This window comes from Bolinopsis microptera, chromosome 2 (assembly GCF_026151205.1).
Source record: "Bolinopsis microptera isolate Bmic1 chromosome 2, MBARI_Bmic_1.0, whole genome shotgun sequence".
Classification (NCBI taxonomy): Eukaryota; Metazoa; Ctenophora; class Tentaculata; order Lobata; family Bolinopsidae; genus Bolinopsis; species Bolinopsis microptera.
The window spans coordinates 12,839,771-12,860,482 of record NC_087073.1 but is presented as its reverse complement, the minus strand read 5'-3'; the positions used below and the strand labels follow the sequence as shown (position 1 = coordinate 12,860,482).

At 37.5% G+C, this 20,712-nt stretch overlaps 2 protein-coding genes across 2 annotated transcripts in view; one reads left to right on the top strand and one right to left on the bottom strand.

The window, feature by feature from the left end:
- Positions 1-1,704, bottom strand: part of LOC134811195 (phosphatidylinositol transfer protein alpha isoform-like) — a 67,986-nt gene extending 66,282 nt beyond the window's left edge. The window contains exon 1 of the mRNA XM_063817951.1: positions 1,694-1,704. The gene's annotated coding sequence lies outside the window, so the exon portion shown is untranslated. The remainder of the gene's footprint in view (positions 1-1,693) is intronic.
- Positions 1,262-18,930, top strand: LOC134811197 (GTP-binding protein Rheb-like). The gene is made up of 5 exons (XM_063817953.1): positions 1,262-1,287; positions 15,946-16,124; positions 16,711-16,818; positions 17,086-17,211; positions 17,974-18,930. The coding sequence occupies exons 2-5, from the start codon at positions 15,948-15,950 to the stop codon at positions 18,130-18,132; spliced, it is 570 nt and encodes a 189-aa protein (XP_063674023.1). The 5' UTR covers positions 1,262-1,287; positions 15,946-15,947; the 3' UTR covers positions 18,133-18,930.
- Positions 18,931-20,712: the final 1,782 nt, after the last annotated feature.

Sequence of the window (20,712 nt, the reverse complement as noted above, 5' to 3'; positions counted from 1 at the left end):
TTTGTTTACGCTCTCATCATTCTGTAGGATGAGATATCGTTCATTTAAAATTGGGTAATTATAGGCCTGTCAAGGATTTCAGCCTAATTAAGAGCTGATCAATTGCAGCTAGTTGTGCCATATAAGGGATAACTGAGGTCACGTGACATTCAGTCCTATCACGTGACCGCTAATCCTATCACGTGACCTTGATTCGTAAAGCCTCGGGCACGTGATCACATTCGTAACGTGTCGTATGCCGACTAGGAGATTTTGTGACGTCACCAGAGCTGAAGCTACTTGATCAGGCCTTATATGGAATAATATCGTGTATCGGGTGTAATTGGGCCCAATTAGAGCAGCTGAGCGCTCAATTATAGCAGCATCTGGTACCACCTTCTCATGAAACCCAGCAGACAGCTGGCCCAGAGAATCGAAATTAGAAGGATTTTTTATTGATGGAAATCGAAGCGGAAACCTTGTAACCCTATGTTTTCGATGACGCCGAACAAGATTAAACAGGTTATAATTGTCCTACTATCGTGTAAATTGCTCTAAAACGTGATTGAAATTGTAATGATGCTATCAATTGTAATACAGTTTTTACATTAAGCTGAACGGCTGGCATTCCTGGGCCGCACTCATCCCAGATTGTCATTCCGCCGCAGCTTCAATTTTTCTGAATATTACAGCCTGGGGTCCCCAGGTAACGACTGGAACCACTATATCTGCCTAATATCACTTATTGTCAATAACGAAGCCTGTGATCCGCACATCAGTCATTGAATGGGCTTGAATTGAACGTCGTGTTATTACTATAAAAAATATCATAGTATCGGGTAAATTTTTTCAAAATGCACTTGAATGTCATCAATTTGATTAAGTTATCATAAGTTGAATAGCTGGTGCATTTACAGTGCTACGTTTTCAATTATTCTACGAACACTTGGAATTAAAATCTATTTATATATATATTGCATTGTTTAATACTTATAATCAAGATTGCTAAGTTCAGTGTGTGGACGAAGTATAGCGATGGAATCACTAACATATTTATGACTGTTTGATATTTCTTTGCTGCAGTCTGCATATCATCCAGAGAAAGCTAATTTTAAAGAAGTAGTCTCGAAATTTTCGGGAATAAACTCAATATTGTGAAACATCATACAAAATATTATATAACGAGTGTTCTCTTTTAATAAATCATTTCATTAGTTTTTTGAACTTCCTCTGTTTTCCTGGATTTTGTTGCCTCTCCTCAGAGACACTTTAATACTTTCAACACTACTATATAACAAATAATTTGAGGATGTAGATCGAGCCTTCAAGCCGCAATCAATGTCTGAGTAAAAGAATGATCACTGGGGGATGATGCGAAGGTGTCCAAAAGGATGTTGCTGCCGGCGATGATGCTCCAACTGAAGATGAGTAGATTATGAAATTCCACATCACAACACATAAAACCACCATCCTCTCATAAACTGCCCCTCCCTAAAAGCTCCTGACATTGATTGCTGGCTTCTGGCTGGTCTCTTCCTTAAATTATTTGTTGTGTGTAAAGTGCTGTTGATTAGTTCCTGATTAGTAAACTTTATTTATGTATCTTTGTCTCGATTTATTGGATAGTTATTATATAATACAAGTTTCTTACCCAAATTCAAACGAATTACAATACATTAACCTTACATAACTTGTATTATTGTATAACCTTAACCAAATTATTTGATTATTGTGGCTTGTTTTACAGTAAATCCCTTTGTGGCAAGCTCGTCGACTACAATTGCTATTTCTTCAACCAGCTTTCCACAATGTCTCCTTACCCAGGAATCCCACAATTCCCTTTACCCAACCCCAGTCTGCATTATAGTCAAGCTCACCCTCAAACCCATAAAGCAATTCCAAACGATACAATATATGCTTCATCAAACCATTTAATCTAATCAACAACATCCACCACCTCAACTACCCGACTATTCACCCTTTAAGCAACTTATTGTTAATATATCATGTTTCAATCGAAATCAATTCTTCTTTATGGTATATCTAATGAAAAAACTAGTTATTATACAGTTTTAAGTAATCAATGTTCCCCTTTTTCCATTATAAATCAGACGTCCACCCATGATCTACTCATTTCAGGTGCAGCTAATTCGCCGGTGGCAGCCCAGAGGGCACTCAGCACATCCCCGTGATCAATCCACAGTCATGAAGAGAATTCCAACACCACCACCACAAAACAGACGCTCGCCCAGAAACAACTCTCCTGCAGCATCTGTTAAGGCTAAGGCTACTCCACCTCATTCCCCTAAAGTGACTAATCCTCTTCACAGAAAGAGCCCCCTCACAAGCAAGGCTAATCAGAAGAACCCTGCAGCCAACATCTCAGGACGGCGAAGATCAAACAGTCTGCCAACTGAAAAGCTGCTTACTGTTGCTTCACCGGGACCATCAACATTACAGCCACCTACATCTCTGACCCTAAAAATTAGTCCAAACCTCATAATAGACCCTGGTGGCCTAAGAGATAGTCCTCATAGCCCTATGAGCCCTATTTACAAACCGTTCCCACCCTTCAATACAGAAGAAGAAGAAAAAGATCAAGGAAGTCCAAAGCAACGTGCCATTAAAGGTAACTGCCCCTGTCGAGCAAGCTCTGACGGCAAAGAATGGCTTCTCAAATGTTGCAGATGCTCTCAGCATTGGCACGCCTCCTGCAGCAACCTCAAGGGAGCAAACCAGATTACAAGTGGCTCCCCACAACAGATTGGTCTTGATGCCATCCTTCAGTACTGGGAATGTCCATGGTGCTTCACATCAATCCATCCCAAGCCAAACAGCAGCACCGCGTCTAAATTGGATGAAGCTCTCAAGTTTAGCGTTGACTACAGCAAAAACATCCAAGCTGTATCTGATGCCATCTCGAGTGCTGTATCCAACAGCATACCCACCGTGGAGATATCTTCACTTGAGTCAAGACTGTCGCAACTTAGTGAAGAGATTTACTCCTTCCAAAAATCCAGAAGCCCTCAAATGGGCCCTCCAGCAGCAGTCAAACAAGAGATGAGGTCAACAGTAGCCCTCCCCAAATGTGTAATGCCGCCGATTAAGGACTACCAAGTAGACATCCTAGACAAAAATCTGCTTGATGAGGTCACCAGTTTTCTGACTGAGTGCAAAGAAACTGGTAAGTTCAGCCAGATGAACGGAAGGTCAGTCCTTAAATATGGAGAAAGCTACACATACTCTGGAGACACAAACGCCCCCTCCTCTCCAGCCATCCCACCACCATTAGCAGCTGCTATTGATAGAGTCACCTCCCAGTGCAAACTTACACACAAGCCTAACTCTGTGCTCATAAACTATTTCCCTCCTAGCACTGGGGTTGAGGAAAGCATGTTACCCTTCCACTGTGACGATGAGCAAGAAATACTTGCTGACTCCGAAATAGCCACAATTTCAATAGGAGAAGTAAGAAAGATAAGCTTTGTACCTGTCCATGAAGGCCATTCACCTACAAAAATGACTGAAATGTCCCTGGAATCCAACTCGGCCTATATTATGACTCGTTCCTCACAAGCTTGGTTCAAGCATGGAATCAAGGCCACCCAAAAAACTGAAGTCAACCCGGCCATGTACGGACGATTTTCCATTACCCTTAGAGCCATTAACAACAAATTCAAAAGAAGCACGCTCATTATGGGAGATTCGAACACCAAAACAATCAAGTTTGGGTGTGGTGCTGGTACTATGGGCCAGTCTTTCCCTGGTGAAAGAGTCAAGGCAGGTAAAGTCAGTTTGATTGACCCTTGTCGCTGCATTGGGTACAGCAACGTTGTTATCGTTTGTGGTACCAATGACCTCCGGGTAGAAAACCTTAGAGGAGAGAATGAAATCCATCAGCTGGTTGACGTTCTCCACTTGAAGATTCAACAGATAAGAAAGCTCTGCCCAAGTATCAAAATATTTGTCGCAGCAGTCCTCCCATCAAGATTGCCTCAAATGAACAAAAACATTATGACCTTCAATCGGCTTGTTGGAGAAATGTTAAGTGCCAACTTCAACCAGAGTGTGTGGCACCTTGGAGTTGGCCACTTCTTAGATAGTAGGGGACTCCTTGCCACCAACCTGACCAGAGGTGGTGATGATATTCATTTAGGAGTTTATGGTATTACCAAATTTGTGAGATGTGTGAAGCATTGGGTGTATGTGAGAGAGAGGCAAGAGCGGACAAGACGTGGAAAACACAACCAGTCAGTGGGGTCTAACAACCCCACTTAGTAAAAATGATTATGAAAATGATTAAAGATGTGTGTGAGCCATGTAGTAGATCTATTAACATCGGACAACCTTTACTAGAGTGTGAAAACTGTAATAATGCCATCCATACTAAGTGTTTCAAATCAGCTAAATACTCATGCAAAAATGGACTATGGATGTGCTGCAAGTGTGCCAGTTCTGCAGAGGAACGGTACTGCCCATTTCCATCTGATGAGGAATCTATAGGTTCTGATAGATTCTATGATAATAGAAACCAGGAAGATGCCTTAATTGCATCATATGCCCTTGTACTTGAACGTTGCCGTCGCTACTCTAAACTCGAGTTCTTAAATGCAATCAAGCAGCTCAATTCCTCAAAAAAATCTATGTTATCAACTTTATTCTACAATATAGATGGAAACGCATCTAACTTTGATAGCTTCCTAATTGAACTCAAAAGTATAGGGCACTCGTTTGATATGATTGGTCTTGCTGAAACCAATACTGATCCTGCACAGCAGGGCCTGTACCAAATTCCATCATACACAGGATTCTATCAAGAAACATTGGCAGGTAAGAAAAAAGGCACAGGTGTTGCACTCTATGTATCTGACCATTTAAATACGGTGGTCTTAGAAAACGTATCACACTGTACTACAAATATTGAGAGCCTCTTTGTTGAAACCACAGATAGTGCAGGCAGCAAAATTGTTCATGGAGTCATTTACCGACCCCCTAATGGCTGCTTTGATAGCTTTTGTGAAACCCTGGAACTACTTGCAAAGCAGCTAAATGGGAAAACTGTCAATTTGTTGGGAGACTTTAACTCAAACATACTTAATATTTCTACCAGTTCCCAGCTCTTTGAGGATACTTTATACAGAAACGGCTTTTACCCGACTATCTCCATTGCAACACATTTTCGTCAAAACTGTAAAAGTTCCTGCATCGATAACATTTTAACAAATAAAATTGAGAATATAGTCTTATCAGGTGTTATTGAAGAACGGCTTGGTGAGCATGCCCCTATATTTACCTTCACTTCAGTAGAGACCCCTCGCAGTACAGAGCCTCAGAAACATGTCCGCTATTATGATTACTCAAGTTCCAAATTGAAAAGCTTTGTAACTGAACTTGAGGTAAAGGTAAACCAGCTCACTCCTTCAACAAAATTTGATGAGTTTACGGCATGTTTTGACCAGACACTTGACAAACACTGCAAACTGGAGGTACCGAAAGTGACAAAAAGAACTCCCAAACTTAACCCATGGATTACAGACAGTATCATCCAGTCTGTAGAAAGAAAGCATGAACTACGTAAGGAGTGGTCTGACACCGTTACCAATAAGAACCCTGGTGGTAATATCTTGCTATACCAAGTATTTAGCGATTATCGTAGGATGCTCAAAGCTATCATTAAAGCTGCCAAACGTTGGCATTACTGTAACGAAATTCTAAACAACTGTGAAAACAGCAAGAAAACTTGGCAAATTATTAACGAACTCAGAGGCAAAAAGAAGAGGCAAACCAAGCCCCCATTTATCATTGATAACCAAAGAATAGTTGATAGAAGAGCAATTGCTAATGGATTCAATGCTTGGTTTGTCTCTATTGCACCAAAGCTGAATGAGACACTGAATAATCTATCTAATGGCCTGCCTATATTACCCATGAAAACTTTCTATGACTTCCTGAACCCAAGAAATGAAAAAAATATTAGGTTAGAAGATTGCTCCTCGAACGAAATATTGAAAATCATAAGAGAGTTCGAAAATGGTAAAGCCAGTGACATTCCCATAAGTGTAATAAAAAAGTCATCTCATGTAATTGCACCTGTATTATCGAACTACTTCAATATCCTTATGACCCAAGGTATATTTCCTGATGTCCTGAAAACTGGTAAAATAACACCTGTATATAAGAGAGGTAACCCAGAAGAAATCGAGAACTACCGTCCTATCTCCACACTGTCCGTCTTCGGTAAGATCTTTGAAAAGCTCATATATTCTAGAATATACGGATTTGTTAGCTCCCAGGGAGTAATATCGAAGACACAGTTTGGATTTAGGAAATCTCACTCTACATCTCATGCAGTCAATTACTCTGTAGATTTAATTACGAAATCTCTTAAACTTAAGAATCATGTTTTAGGAATATTCATTGACCTTAGCAAAGCTTTTGACACCATCGATCATTCAACACTTCTTATAAAATTAGAGGGATGTGGAGTGAGAGGAGTTGCAAATAACCTCATAAAAAGCTACTTAACAAACAGACAACAATACACTGAAGTTGTAGGAGAAAAATCAGATACCCTATCTATTCAATTTGGTGTCCCACAGGGTTCAATTCTTGGACCTCTCCTATTTCTTCTTTATATGAACGACATCACAAACAGTTCTAAACTAGGATCATTTGTTACCTTTGCTGATGATACTAATATATTTGTTGTCGGCAAAACAAAACGTGAGGCATATGAACGAGGAAATGAGCTTTTGTCATCATTACAGTCTTATATGAGAGCGAATAAGTTACATATAAATATGTCCAAGTGCTGCTACATACACTTCAAACCCAACATGGCAGGTTCTAAGTCAGAGATTTTATCACACCCTGAACCTGTACTAACAATAGACAACTATCCAATCAAAAAGGTTTCATCCGCAAAATTTCTGGGTGTTATAATTGACGAGAACCTATCATGGGAAGATCACATTAAAGCTCTTAAGCGAACCCTAAATCATTCCACATCCACTTTATGTAGACTTCGCTGCTCCCTTCCAGAATTTCTACATCAACAATTATATTATACTCTGTTCGAATCACATCTTTCCTACTGTATATCTGTATGGGGTGGGGCAGCTAAGCAACGTATAAGCTCAATATTTACTGCTCAGAAGTACTGTCTCAGAGTACTATTTGGTGATAGGCTGGCGTACCTTGATAAGTTTAAGACTTGTGCACGTACTAGGCCTATAGGACACCAGAAACTTGACCAAAAATTTTTCATAAAAGAACACACCAAACCGATATTCAAGCATAATAATATTCTAGCTATACAAAATCTCTATACATACCACAGTTACCTCGAGCTCTACAAGATAATGAAATTCCGTGCTCCAATATCCCTATATGAGGGTTACACATGTTCGTCGAGGAAACCCTGCCTTCTTATCTGTCAGGTAGACCCACCTGACAACCACAACACTAGGTCAACCAAAATTTTTAACATTTTAACCCCAAAGTTCAGAATGACTGACTTTACTACTAGTGTAATGTGCTTGCGAGGAAAACTTAAAAGTGCGCTATTAGCCAATCAGCATAACCACGCCCTGCTTGATTGGACCGTGAAAGATTTTGACTGCACAAATATTATTTTCCAAACATTATAACTGGCTGTTCACACACATCTCAATTAAATTCCTCTAGGCTACTGTTTTCCAAGTCTTGTCCTGTGAGTAAAGAATGTGTGAGAAGGTATTAATAAAATAAATGTATATTTTTTGAATTTTTAAATCTAATCTGAGAATGAAGTATAAAGAAATTTTTAATTAGCACTGTATAGTTTAAGATATTTATAGCTTATTATAACCATTGATACAAAGGCCATAATCTTTCGCAAGCTCTTTAATATACACCTTGAAGCCACATTTTATATCCTTGAACCACACAATATAAACTAAAGCATGTTTTAGTGTAGACTTTTTGTCACAACAAGACTGCAACCTATAGTAACAACTATAAACAGAACCCCTAATGTCTACTAACAAATTTCTTCTAGTCCTAAAATGAGCCCTGTCTCTAAAAACCTAACTGAACTAGCGTTTCGGTGTGTGCAAAAGCTTTCAGGCACGCGCATTCCTTGCCCCGTTAGTTACCTGTCCTTCCAAAACCAAACTAGCAGTCAAGGACAAAAAGTCATACACCAAATGGGCATTATATTTTATGAATTGTTTGACATCTTTTTATTCTGTAAAATGTGCTAAAATTAAATTTCTTGTTTCATTGAAAATTTCTTGTTTCATTGACAACAATGTGGTGTCCTGCTTTCATGTCTTTGTTAGCACACTTCAGCTTTGATTCTGTCATCAGTGCCACCGCTCTTTCGACTGCTTGCTGGTGGCAGGGATATTTCGTCACCAAAGGTGATTCTATAAACCTGTCGAATTGATCAGGATCAGAGGGATGCACCCTTACTACCGATGGAATAGTGACTGCAGCCCACTTCAACTCTTCTGAAATATAACTTGTTATCATAAACTTTCCTTTTTAAATTCAATACCATCCGTATTGTTTTCACTTTGACCTTATAGCTTTGAATACAAACGTATGTCAATAACTTTATTAATACAATAATATAATATTAATAGTTACGTCATAGTAAATACAATTTGGAATGAACTTACTGCACACAGTTTTGTAACAGAGACCAAATAAATGGTACGGTTTGAAAGACTTAGTCTTTCTCACCGGATCTTTATCCTCGATGTCAGTGTTGTAAATGACAAGGTCAAGGTACGATTTTGCATTTCTGTTAATCTCTGGCTTGCAAAATATCCGCGGTTTTCCATTCGGGCGTATTGTCCGGTTCATGCCCTTCTGCTCTAGCTCTATAAGCTGCCTGTTTGACATCTCTTCAAGCAAATATTTTAGATCGGGTGTTAGGAAACGTTGCAATTTTACTCGACTCTTATCAGTTCACTTCTTATCAGCGCGATCGCAGTAAGTTTTACTGTGTGCAACAGTTACATAACTGTAACTGTATAATACACATAACATTAACTCTGTAATGCACTTCAAACTGCAGTATAAAGAGTACGCACTTCGCACAAATGACAAGAAGGTAATCTAGTAATACGATTTTTGGTATTAATATCTTTAATATTAATAACACGGCTTGTTCGATTCAAGCCCGTTCAATGTGGTCAATACCTGATGTGCGGATCACAGGCTTCGTTATCTACAATCGCTGAGATTAGGCAGATATAGCGGTTTCAGTCGTTACCTGGGGACCCCAGGCTGTAATATCCAGATAAATTGAAGCTGCGGCGGAATGACAATCTGGGATGAGTGCGGCCCAGGAATGCCAGCCGTTCAGCTTAATGTAAAAACTGTATTACAATTGATAGCATCATTACAATTTCAATCACGTTTTAGAGCAATTTACACGATAGTAGGACAATTATAACCTGTTTAATCTTGTTCGGCGTCATCGAAAACATAGGGTCACAAGGTTTCCGCTTCGATTTCCATCAATAAAAAATCCTTCTAATTTCGATTCTCTGGGCCAGCTGTCTGCTGGGTTTCAGAAGGTGGTACCAGATGCTGCTATAATTGAGCGCTCAGCTGCTCTAATTGGGTCCAATTACACCCGATACACGATATTATTCCATATAAGGCCTGATCAAGTAGCTTCAGCTCTGGTGACGTCGGCATACGACACGTTACGAATGTGATCACGTGCCCGAGGCTTTACGAATCAAGGTCACGTGATAGGATTAGCGGTCACGTGATAGGACTGAATGTCACGTGACCTCAGTTATCCCTTATATGGCACAACTAGCTGCAATTGATCAGCTCTTAATTAGGCTGAAATCCTTGACAGGCCTATAATTACCCAATTTTAAATGAACGATATCTCATCCTACAGAATGATGAGAGCGTAAACAAAATGCTTCCCGGAATCAGCACAATGCAGGGAACAAGATGCTGTTGGAATATCAATAATTCATCTTCCACCCGTAGTCCCTACACTACCAGCAGTCAACTTCCTCTTCTCAGTACCTCGATCGTGACTTCAGTACATTTTATGGGGTTAGAGTAAGAGTCCACAGCACACGTATTCTACCATGGATGTTGTTACTGGTTTCTCCAACCATATGGTACAGTCAAAGTTCCCTTTACTTGTTCTATAATTCTGTATTATTTTACGAAAGTTTCAAATCACACGATCACATCTAAATTGAATGACCTAACAAATAGGGCAAAATAAATAAAGGTTTGACTATCTTTGAATTATCGTGCTGTAGTAAGATTATTTTATGCATTTATGCACAACAATAAAAAGCTTGTTTTAAAGTAAACAAATGTACCTCACCTCCCCACGATAATCCACATTTATGTACCAATTTTGTTATATTTTTTGAAATTATTTTTGTGTTTCTTTTTAGTGCAGTGCCATTTTAACGACGCGCAGCTATTGGAGCTGTAAAAGGTGCTTATATTAATTTAATAAAATTCATTGATTTGCGTTTGATTTTGATTCACGATGTCAATTTCACATAGCCATGAATCTACGCGTACCGCAAGCGATAGGGCTCTGGTTATAGCAAGATTTCAATCATTTGCAGCTCGCGGAGAGGCCCAGTAGTGCATCTCACCGATTTACTTCACCTAACCATGTTGACGGATGTTACTCGTCTAAATTTCTTCGAAGTAGCGCGCGCCGCTTTCTTCTCGAAATGGCCCGACGGCAAGTGCTACGAAGTAGCGCGCGCCGGGCCAGACCATTAACAATGGTCAACTAACCATGAGCAACCGATTTACCAAGAAGAATTATTTGATGCGCGGCGCGGTTCAGTAGTCACAGGGGGAGCTGAAACCAGGTTTTCGATCAAACGCTGCCATATGTAGTCAAACGTCGCCAAAAGTTGCTCTCGTCCAATGAAATCGCTGCATTATGTAAGCCAAGCTCGCATATGAATATATGTAATTCAATTGTGCATACTAACTTGCAAAATGCATGCAGCGATTTCATTAGACGAGAGCAACCGTTGGCGACATTTGACTACAAATGGCAGCATTTGATCGAAAACCTGGTTTCAGACCCCCCTGTATAGTGCATCGCGCTACAAAGTTTTTGACGGCCCCAACGTTAATGTGGCTTTTGCTATGTGTTGGTTCAGCCGAATTAATTATTATGTAATCAAGTTTATTTTTTTCTTTTAGTTAGTTGTCATCCGGCCAAACATTAAGCAACTTATATTGCAGCACCATTTTTCAATTAGAATATTAAAATATGTCATTGTAATTTTGCATGGCTGAAATGTAACGCTTGATTTGTATATATAATAATTAATTGAATTTTCAAATAAAAATAAAAAAAATTACGTCATACATAATATTTTTGGTTCCTGAAATGGCGTTATGTTAACGGATGATCCTCGTAAAATATTTGTTTCAAGTATTAGTCTACGAGTCCTAATCGGCGCGCGCGCGCGTTTTATTTTGGTTTAGTAGGTTGTATAATAATAAAACTACAAGCATTATTGATCATGCTAATAAAAAATCTTTAATTAGACAAACCTTTGAACAAACCTATTAAAATTGATATAGTGTAGAAAATGAAGCAACAAAGTCATTTCGAGCTGCGACATGTAACAAGCGTGCTAAATAATTTAACAAAGGTTAACAAAATGGTTGACGGATGTTACTCGTCTAAATTTCTTCGAAGTAGCGCGCGCCGCTTTCTTCTCGATGGCACGAGCTACTAAGTAGCGCGCGCCGGGCCGAATCATTATTAATGGTCAACAAAATGGTTACATCAAATAATTTTAATATACATCATATATATACATTTTGTAGCGCGATGCACTACTGGGTCGCGCGCGCATCCATAATGCTTCTCGCCGTAGATCGGTGAGATGCACCACTGGGTCGCGCCGAGCTAGGAAGGGTTTACATCGTCAATCAAATATACATTAAGATTGTTTAATAAAAACCATTTAGTATATGGACACGTTCATTTGAGTTTGAGGATATCGTAAATATAAGTAACCCTATTAAAAGGCACAGTGTAGTTGACTTTGTCACACTATGAAATTACACAAACCCTTGATGGTTAGACTAATCGTCTCATCCTCTAGGCTAACTTTGTCACATAACGATATCTTAATCAGATGATAAGATATCGCTTAAATACGGCCGGCACAGAAATGGTTACATTGTCACGCTATAAACATGTGACGGACAGAGTAAATATGGACCCCTTGCTGCTCTTTTTGACCAAATTTTTGAGTGTCCAGTTGATTGGATGGGTACATATGACCATTACCTACATATTTGACGAATTTTTTCGTTAGATGGTGCACTCAGGTTTACTCTGTCACACATTTAAGAAAATATGTGAAGAATGTTTAGGGCACCCTGATGAGCAATGCTGAGAAGTGTAGGTTGATTTGATGGTCTGGAAGTGCTAGGAATTGTTATCAACTTAATAACACCAGAATGTGTGTGTGTCTGTGTGTCTGTGTGTCTGTGTGTGTTTAATTTCCGAACGGTTATACAAAAAAAACGGTAATAGTTACGGGACTGGTTTTTTCGGTATAGTGCTGACAAAACTCTGACGAAGCCCATAAGCAAATTTTATAAAAATCGGCCGGTGGTAAGTGGTTTAATTGATGATTTTGTTCCAGCAATGTGACATAAATGGATGGGAGAGAGAACGAGGAGGATAACATGTACCGTAATTAGTTTAGCCCCACGTAATACTATAAGCTTAGAGCTCACTCTTGCGGCCGCTTTGTTTCAACTGTAGGGAGATTTCATACTTTCATAAGACAGCGTTATGCGTGATATCAAATATTAAATATATAATGCGGTTGTATACTTTTACATTGCAACTGTGACAGTAAAGTCCCGGCCGAAGGCACGGGTTACACTAGTTATATCATATAGTCGTAAGGAATTAAAACACAGAAGGCACAAACAAGTTTACTTTTTCACATATTCTTAATGATATCTGAACATGTGTGGAATTGAACAAATAATGATATAACAGCTTAAACCCCTTATATTACGTACTATGGATCAAACAACACTGCTATTACCATGCACCAGTCTCATAAATCATTATCAGGTGGCAATATGTTAACAGTGTCACAATTAAACTACCGCAAAATGGTCAAAATAGGGTAATTTCGTCACAACCATTTAATTATTATAAATAATACTATAAGCTTAGAGCTCACTCTTGCGGCCGCTTTGTTTCAACTGTAGGGAGATTTCATACTTTCATAAGACAGCGTTATGCGTGATATCAAATATTAAATATATAATGCGGTTGTATACTTTTACATTGCAACTGTGACAGTAAAGTCCCGGCCGAAGGCACGGGTTACACTAGTTATATCATATAGTCGTAAGGAATTAAAACACAGAAGGCACAAACAAGTTTACTTTTTCACATATTCTTAATGATATCTGAACATGTGTGGAATTGAACAAATAATGATATAACAGCTTAAACCCCTTATATTACGTACTATGGATCAAACAACACTGCTATTACCATGCACCAGTCTCATAAATCATTATCAGGTGGCAATATGTTAACAGTGTCACAATTAAACTACCGCAAAATGGTCAAAATAGGGTAATTTCGTCACAACCATTTAATTATTATAACTCTGTTAGCTCCTTGCTGGAAAAATAACTAGTTTATCGAAATCTTTTTGATGATAAAGTTACATAGTATTCTAATAGAGGTATAGTTCTTCAAAATAGGGGCAAGACATGATTACTTTGTCACATCAGTTATGGTGGTGGTGTCATCGTTTGTCGTACTCAAAACGTTTCACGGTTGCGAATGCCGGCCCATCGAGGAAAATCTTTTTACTTTGTTTTTTAACCATTACAAAGTATGATTAGTCGGATATAGTATATACTGAGTTCAAACAGTTCCCGAAACGAAAAAGCAAACATTTGATTTTTGTTTCGGCGACTGAATCGTCGATGGGCCGGCAAATATTTGTTGTCGAGTAGTGTTGAATACTCATATTAACATGATTATTGATTTAATTTAGGAATTGTATATAAATATCTTTGACCAAGTTTAATTGTCAATGAGAATGCACCCCAGCACTAGGCACGCGCGGCGGCTTTGATGTTAGCGGCTACAAGCTAGGCAGCTGCAGAAAAAATGCCGCGCGCGTTCAGCGTACGGCTTTTCGTTTTTGATTTTACAAATGACAAAGCAACTTTTAATGATTATTAATGGAATTATCTGATATTTATAATTTAATATGTATTGATTCTTCTGTGGAAAATAAAAATTGTATTTTACTTAAATTGTAATTGTATTTTACTTATTATAAGAGTTAAGTAATCGTCATCAGATTAACAGATATTTTCCGTAGTTTTGATCGATTAATATAGGCAATAAAGCATCCTATGCCAATTTTAACACACTATCTTAATATTGTTGGGGCAGGAAAAGTTAATTTTGTCACATTTTCAGTGTCTTTGACAAATTAATCTAAAATTGTTAAACTTGAGCTCCGATGTTCTGGACAATATTCAACCAATCGTTTCTGAAAGAATGTTGAATTCTAATAGAGTTATATAGATCTTCAAAATGGGGCAAGACATGTTTACTTTGTCACATCAGTTATTATAAGAGTTAAGTAATCGTCATCAGATTAACAGATCTTTTTTGTAGTTTGGATCGATTAATATAGGCAATAAAGCATCCTAGTCCTATGCCAATTTTAACACACTATCTTGATATTGTTGGGGCAGGGGAAGTTAATTTTGTCACATTTTCAGTATCTTTGACAAATTAATCTAAAATTGTTAAACTTGAGCTCCTATGTTCTGGACAATATTCTACCAATCGTTTCTGAAAGAATGTTGAATTCTAATAAAGTTATAGATCTTCAAAATAGGGGCAAGACATGTTTACTTTGTCACGTCAGTTATTATTAGAGTTAGGTAATCGTCATCACATTAAAATATATATATTCTTTTGTAGTTTGGATTGATTTATATAGGCAATAAAGCAGCCTATGCTAATTTTTAAACTCTATCTTGAAATTGTTGGGGCAGGAAAAGTTAATTTTGTCACATTTTTTGTGACTTTGACAAATTTAACTATTTAACCTAAAATTGTTAAACTTGAGCTCTGATGTTCTGGACAATATTCTACCAATTTTTTGAAAAAAAAAAGTAAAATACAATTTTTAAAAAAATGTTGAATTCTAATATAGTTATAGAATAATATATAGATCTTCAAAATAGGGGCAAGACATGTTTACTTTGTCACATCAGTTAATATAAGAGTTATTATAAGAGACTATTTCATTCTATAATCATTGTTTTTAACCTTACGATTTCGTATAATTTTTTGTGGCAATGTAAACATCAACTGATCTTAACTCAACTACATTTTCATCATTATTAAGTTTTCCCGCCTTAAGTTTTCCCGCCTTTCAAACCAAAATCAGATATAAATAATTCGCCCAAAAATTTAAAATTCCATATACGTATTGTGACAGAATTAACATCATTTCCCAATAACCAAGTGCCTGTATTAGCTAACTATTCGAAACAACATATTTTAGGGCTATGATTGGTATATCAACCATCAAATAATGAGTTAAAAGGGTTTTGAGGACACCTCCCAGTAGAATAGAGGTATGGTATTCTGATTGTGACAAAGTTCACTTGTCGAGATCCTAACCTTAGAGGAAAAATTCAATTTTCACCTTATTATCTAAAACGATTTATGGTTTACGATATAATGGTATAATGTACTTAAAAACATTTCCCCTAGACGTCCGTTTCTTTACTTCCTAAGGATTTCTCAATTCTAGGATCATCAAAATTGCAAAATCATTTTCCGAAAACTCTACCACTCATCATTTACTACATTTAATACACATTTCAGTTGTCAGGTTGCACTCTCCTAACCTTTTATTCTCCTTCATTTAGTCATGTCCGTATCTCCGCTGAAAAGAAGAAGAATATGTGTTATGGGATACAGTAGGGTAGGAAAGTCGTCTCTGACAATCCAGTTTGTCCACAACAACTTCCCTGATTCATACGAACCCACTATTGCTAATACTTTCAACAAGAGATTCCAGATCAACAACAACCACTATTCTTTGGAGGTAAGTTTGATACTGCTTTCCTTAACTCACGTACAATATTATATTATAATACCTTCCGGGAATTATATCCACTAAAACTCGGGGACACCGAGGGCTGATAATTTGCTCATTTTTCCCGCAAGAGAAGCGAGGGTATTATCAGCCCAGACTCAGACTGGCTGGCGGAAAGTTTCAAAACAAATAACACTGGCGTTCTATATATTAGACACTATATTGTATGATGCGCACGTATCGGATTACACCCCTTCTGCAATCGGAACCGGAACGTATTATAAAATATAATACCTCCGCAACTTCGTGCCCGCAAATTCCCTCCAGCAAGCTGTCGGGAATTATAGCGCGCAGCACTCAGTGGCGGAGGTATTATAGTATTATAACGAAATTGGGCTAAGTATCCAAAATCAATGTTATTAATGTTATATAATATGCAGTATGTACACAAGTTCAAGTCTGAAATTATGGGCCAGGCTGTCAGTTAAATTTTCTGAAATCGATTACAGGGCTAATTTGAGCAGCAGGTGCCTAACTACAGATAACATATCTCTCTGAGCTCAGTTTGATTATGAAATATTATGTTGTTTACCAGGTGATGGATACAGCTGGTCAGGATGAGTATAGTATTATGTCCTCTGGGTACGATGGTATGGACGGTTACATCATAGTATACGATATCACCAACAGGAAGAGTTTCGAGGTCAGTTCCTGTTCGTTATTGGCTCGAATTATTGGCTCGAATCCAATATTAGAATACCAGAGATATTTTAGAAGTGATACAGTATCTTATTAATCAGTGCCGGATTCAAATCGGGTGTAAACGTGGACTGTCCAGGCCACGGTGGACATTTTTATCAGTAGGTACTCGAAGGAGTGTAAAATGTTAGAAATTATCCCCAAGATTGTAACATGAACCATGCCCATGGTACCACCACTTCAATTGTTCTAATATATATTATAACTTCAGGTGTGTCAAGTTATATTTGATAAACTGCTGGAGATGAAAGGGGAGAGTTCAGTTAACCACGTCCCAATAATCCTGGTCGCAAACATGAGAGATTTGCATCCACGGAGGGTTATTTCCGTCGAAGAGGTTTGCTTGCGGTTAATTGTTAATTAACTACTTTTATGTCAGGTCGTAACTTGTAAATTGTTACTATTAAGTGGAATGGTGGGTGTCATGCTTGTTGGACAAGTGATGTGCGACAAAATAAAATGTAATACGATTTGAACTCAAACTTGTTTCATTTCGACCGCACCCTGACGATATTTAAACTTCTAATCACCGGTGCCGGCTAGATGTCAACAGTTCACACCATGCACTACGTATTTAATTAAAATTACTCGCCATGTTTTCCATTTATGGATGTCGAGGATGAAAATGTGGCGAAAATGGTAAAATCAACAAGCCTCAGTGCTCACCCATCAGTAAATATTTTGAAAGAAACATTGCCCAACACTATACATACTACTTGAGAGTTGCGCAATTGCCCATAACGGACAATAGAGCATTAATTATTTTAACGATGCGTCATAACTCATACAAACTGTTTCCTGGAATTCGAAAAATAGTTTACTATTACTGCGAAGTTAAGAAAACGGTAAGCTTTAGACTTCAGAGGAAATGGTTTACTGCAAATTTTGAAATGGATCACTTCAAACTATGAATAAGGCTTAAGTTGCAAACTGTGAAAATGGTTGATCGCAAACTGTGGCATAGTTGGACGAAGAATGCTCACTTAAATTGTCGAAACTTCTAGCATTCTTTAAGTGTCTGATATATTAGTATATAATATTGTTGTAACCTATACTTTATCTTATGATGAGGGTTAACACATGTTTCTTTTCTCTCCAGGGAAGGAAACAAGCAATGGATTGGCACTGTGATTACATCGAATCTTCTGCCAAAAATAACGAAAACATAAGAGAGATATTTGAGACGGTCATCAAGAAGATTGACAAAGATCTGGGCGTGTCTCATGACAACAAAGAGGGGAAATGTTCCATGATGTGAAAATTGACTTTGAAATCTCATCCTCTTTTTGATAATTGATAATGTTTTTTATTTTGGTCAAAACAGTTGACTACTGCTTGATGTTGTTTTTACCTAGGGGGCGCATTGCTTTTCACCATTTATCCTGGAGATATAATAGGTATTAGATTTTCGGTGTGAGGAAAATTCTTTCTGCAATCAAGATTTGAGATTGTATCGTCTCCATGGTGTCAATGGTGCATTTGTGATGTTTTTGGTATTATATTCGACTGAAAAGTTCAAAAAAAAGATGAGCGAATATAATACGGAAATTGGTGATTAGATGCAATACTCCCCAAGATAAAATCATCATTTGCCGTGATTCACCTAAATGTTGAGATGATTTAAGAAACTTTTTCTAATTCACAACAAAACTGTTCAATTTGGGAGAAGCGGATGATTTTTATGATTATAGGATCTTTATAAATTGTTAGTACAAAAACCTCAGATAGGAATTAGTTAACTCAAATAATTTATATCTCGTTCAAGGAAAGCGCCGGATGTGGGGGGTCATTAGTTGACATTCAGAATGTACTGTATTAAATTATTATAAAATTATCCTGCTAAAATGTTTTATAAATTAGGTTTGGTTTCGTTAAAGTATATGAAGATAAATAGGCAGTGAAGCATGAATAAGGATGAACACCATATAAGGCATAAACGATTTGAGTTTTTCTCAATATGTTTCATTGAAAACTTGTTTTATTGTAGTGAACTGAATTTTAGTTTAAAGTTCTTTGAATTTAAACAGTACTTTGTAGATTTCGTGTGAAACGACGATTTATTGAATTTTCACTGTTTTAAACACAGAAAACACAGAAAACACAGAAATAGTGAATCCCAGGCCCTACTTGTTTAAATTGAACACGGTTGTGTTAAATTTAATATATTACGTAATATTACATAATAACTACCCTTCAGAGCGTTCATGTCCTTTTAAATATCTACTGCATTTTATAAGTGGTATTAAGTGGTCTCTAGAATACTACACTAGGTATTTTAAATCGTTCAAATAAATCGCTGCCGTTGTGAAGATGTTATTTGACATTATGCCCTTAAATTTCGTTGACAATTTTACCAATGAAAAGCGACCATTTAGAGTATTGAGTAACATTTTAAGTCATTTGAATCATGTAATATGCTTTCATCTGGGATTTAGCATGTGAGGATGAATATTGATTATTTTTGTTATACCTTGCGTTTTTATACATCACGTGAGTAATCAATAACCACATTATCGGCTTTAATCAAGTATCTGGCTGGAAAGCCGCACAATGTTTAGAGTATGGAGGGTTTGTCCGACCAATCAATTAATAAACTCACATTTCAGCACTGTCTGTCAAAAGTCAATATAAACGATTTTCAACCCCGTAATGATACTAACTAAACAGGTAAACTTGTATTCAAGTTTACCTGTTCGCTGTCTCGTTGGTATTGCATTTCTACTTCTATCAATGAGCCTCAGCTGTGCATGTGGTTAAAGAAAATGGTGAAATCCATGATCGCTAGCCTTCCCACATAATACGGTATGATCTGATAGAATATTATTCTATCTGATCATATTAATGATTGCGCCAGGTTAATAATAAGGAGAGTATTAATGCTCATATAGTAAAAGCAATGTAGGTTTAATCAGCTTATTAGTTTACTAGTAGCGCTTGAATATCTTCAATGGGAGCTTTGTCTCAGAAGTATAGCATGTAATATTATAGAGGATCTAGTCAACTATTTGTGGGAAATTAGAAAATTTGGGCTATGATAACCCTAGTTCTACAAACCGTTCTTTTAATCGGTTGTGTAATGTAAGTATCATTGATTATCGTACTCTGCAGCAGACTAGAGTAAATCACCTGCCCTAACCAATCCTACAATAATCGCGCGATATATATATATATATTATATATAAGGTTAAATTCAAGTGGTTATTCATTTAGCGACATCTCGTTACCCGGTTCAATCCTATGTCTCGACACAGTTCTCACTCTCCCATTCATCGAGCAGGTGCTTTTCCTTGCTTTATCTTCCTCCGTGTGCAATCTTATTTAGTTATTATCGTCCTTATGCTCTGTCGTTTTAACTTAAGATAGTAATATGTTACCGCAATATGTACCACATGCACATATTATTTTGTGGTACATATTGTGTGGTAACTGGTAATGAGTTAGATTTTATGAGATCTTGTGTTCACAACAGGGAGTATAGTTTTCTGTACACCGCCTGTTTTCAATGTTGTAGCAGTTAACCAAAAAGCTAGAGCACGTGACCTAACATTTGAGGGGTCCCGGATCCCAACTGCAGCCACGCAGATATTTAGTCCTTTTTGGCACAATTATGTCAAATCACCTCAACATTACCCAAATTTTACCCAGCAAATTTTGGAATTTGGTCGCCAACTTTTTAAAAGTGTAAAATCTGATAAAGAAGGTCCTGAAGTAGGATTTTAGGTGAAAATTGCAAACTGAGATAATATGGGCAATTTTGTTCATTTTTTTGGTGGTCTTGTGACCTTAGTTTCCTCATTTCTATAAATATTAAGCTAAAAGTAGACCACCCAAAATTTGG

Bases quoted from the DNA above. Each gene is read 5' to 3' on its own strand.
- LOC134811197 (XM_063817953.1), top strand. From the start codon at position 15,948: ATGTCCGTATCTCCGCTGAAAAGAAGAAGAATATGTGTTATGGGATAC. The intron at 16,125-16,710 runs GTAAGTTTGATA...GTTGTTTACCAG, and splicing joins ACAACCACTATTCTTTGGAG to GTGATGGATACAGCTGGTCA. The intron at 16,819-17,085 runs GTCAGTTCCTGT...TTATAACTTCAG, and splicing joins CCAACAGGAAGAGTTTCGAG to GTGTGTCAAGTTATATTTGA.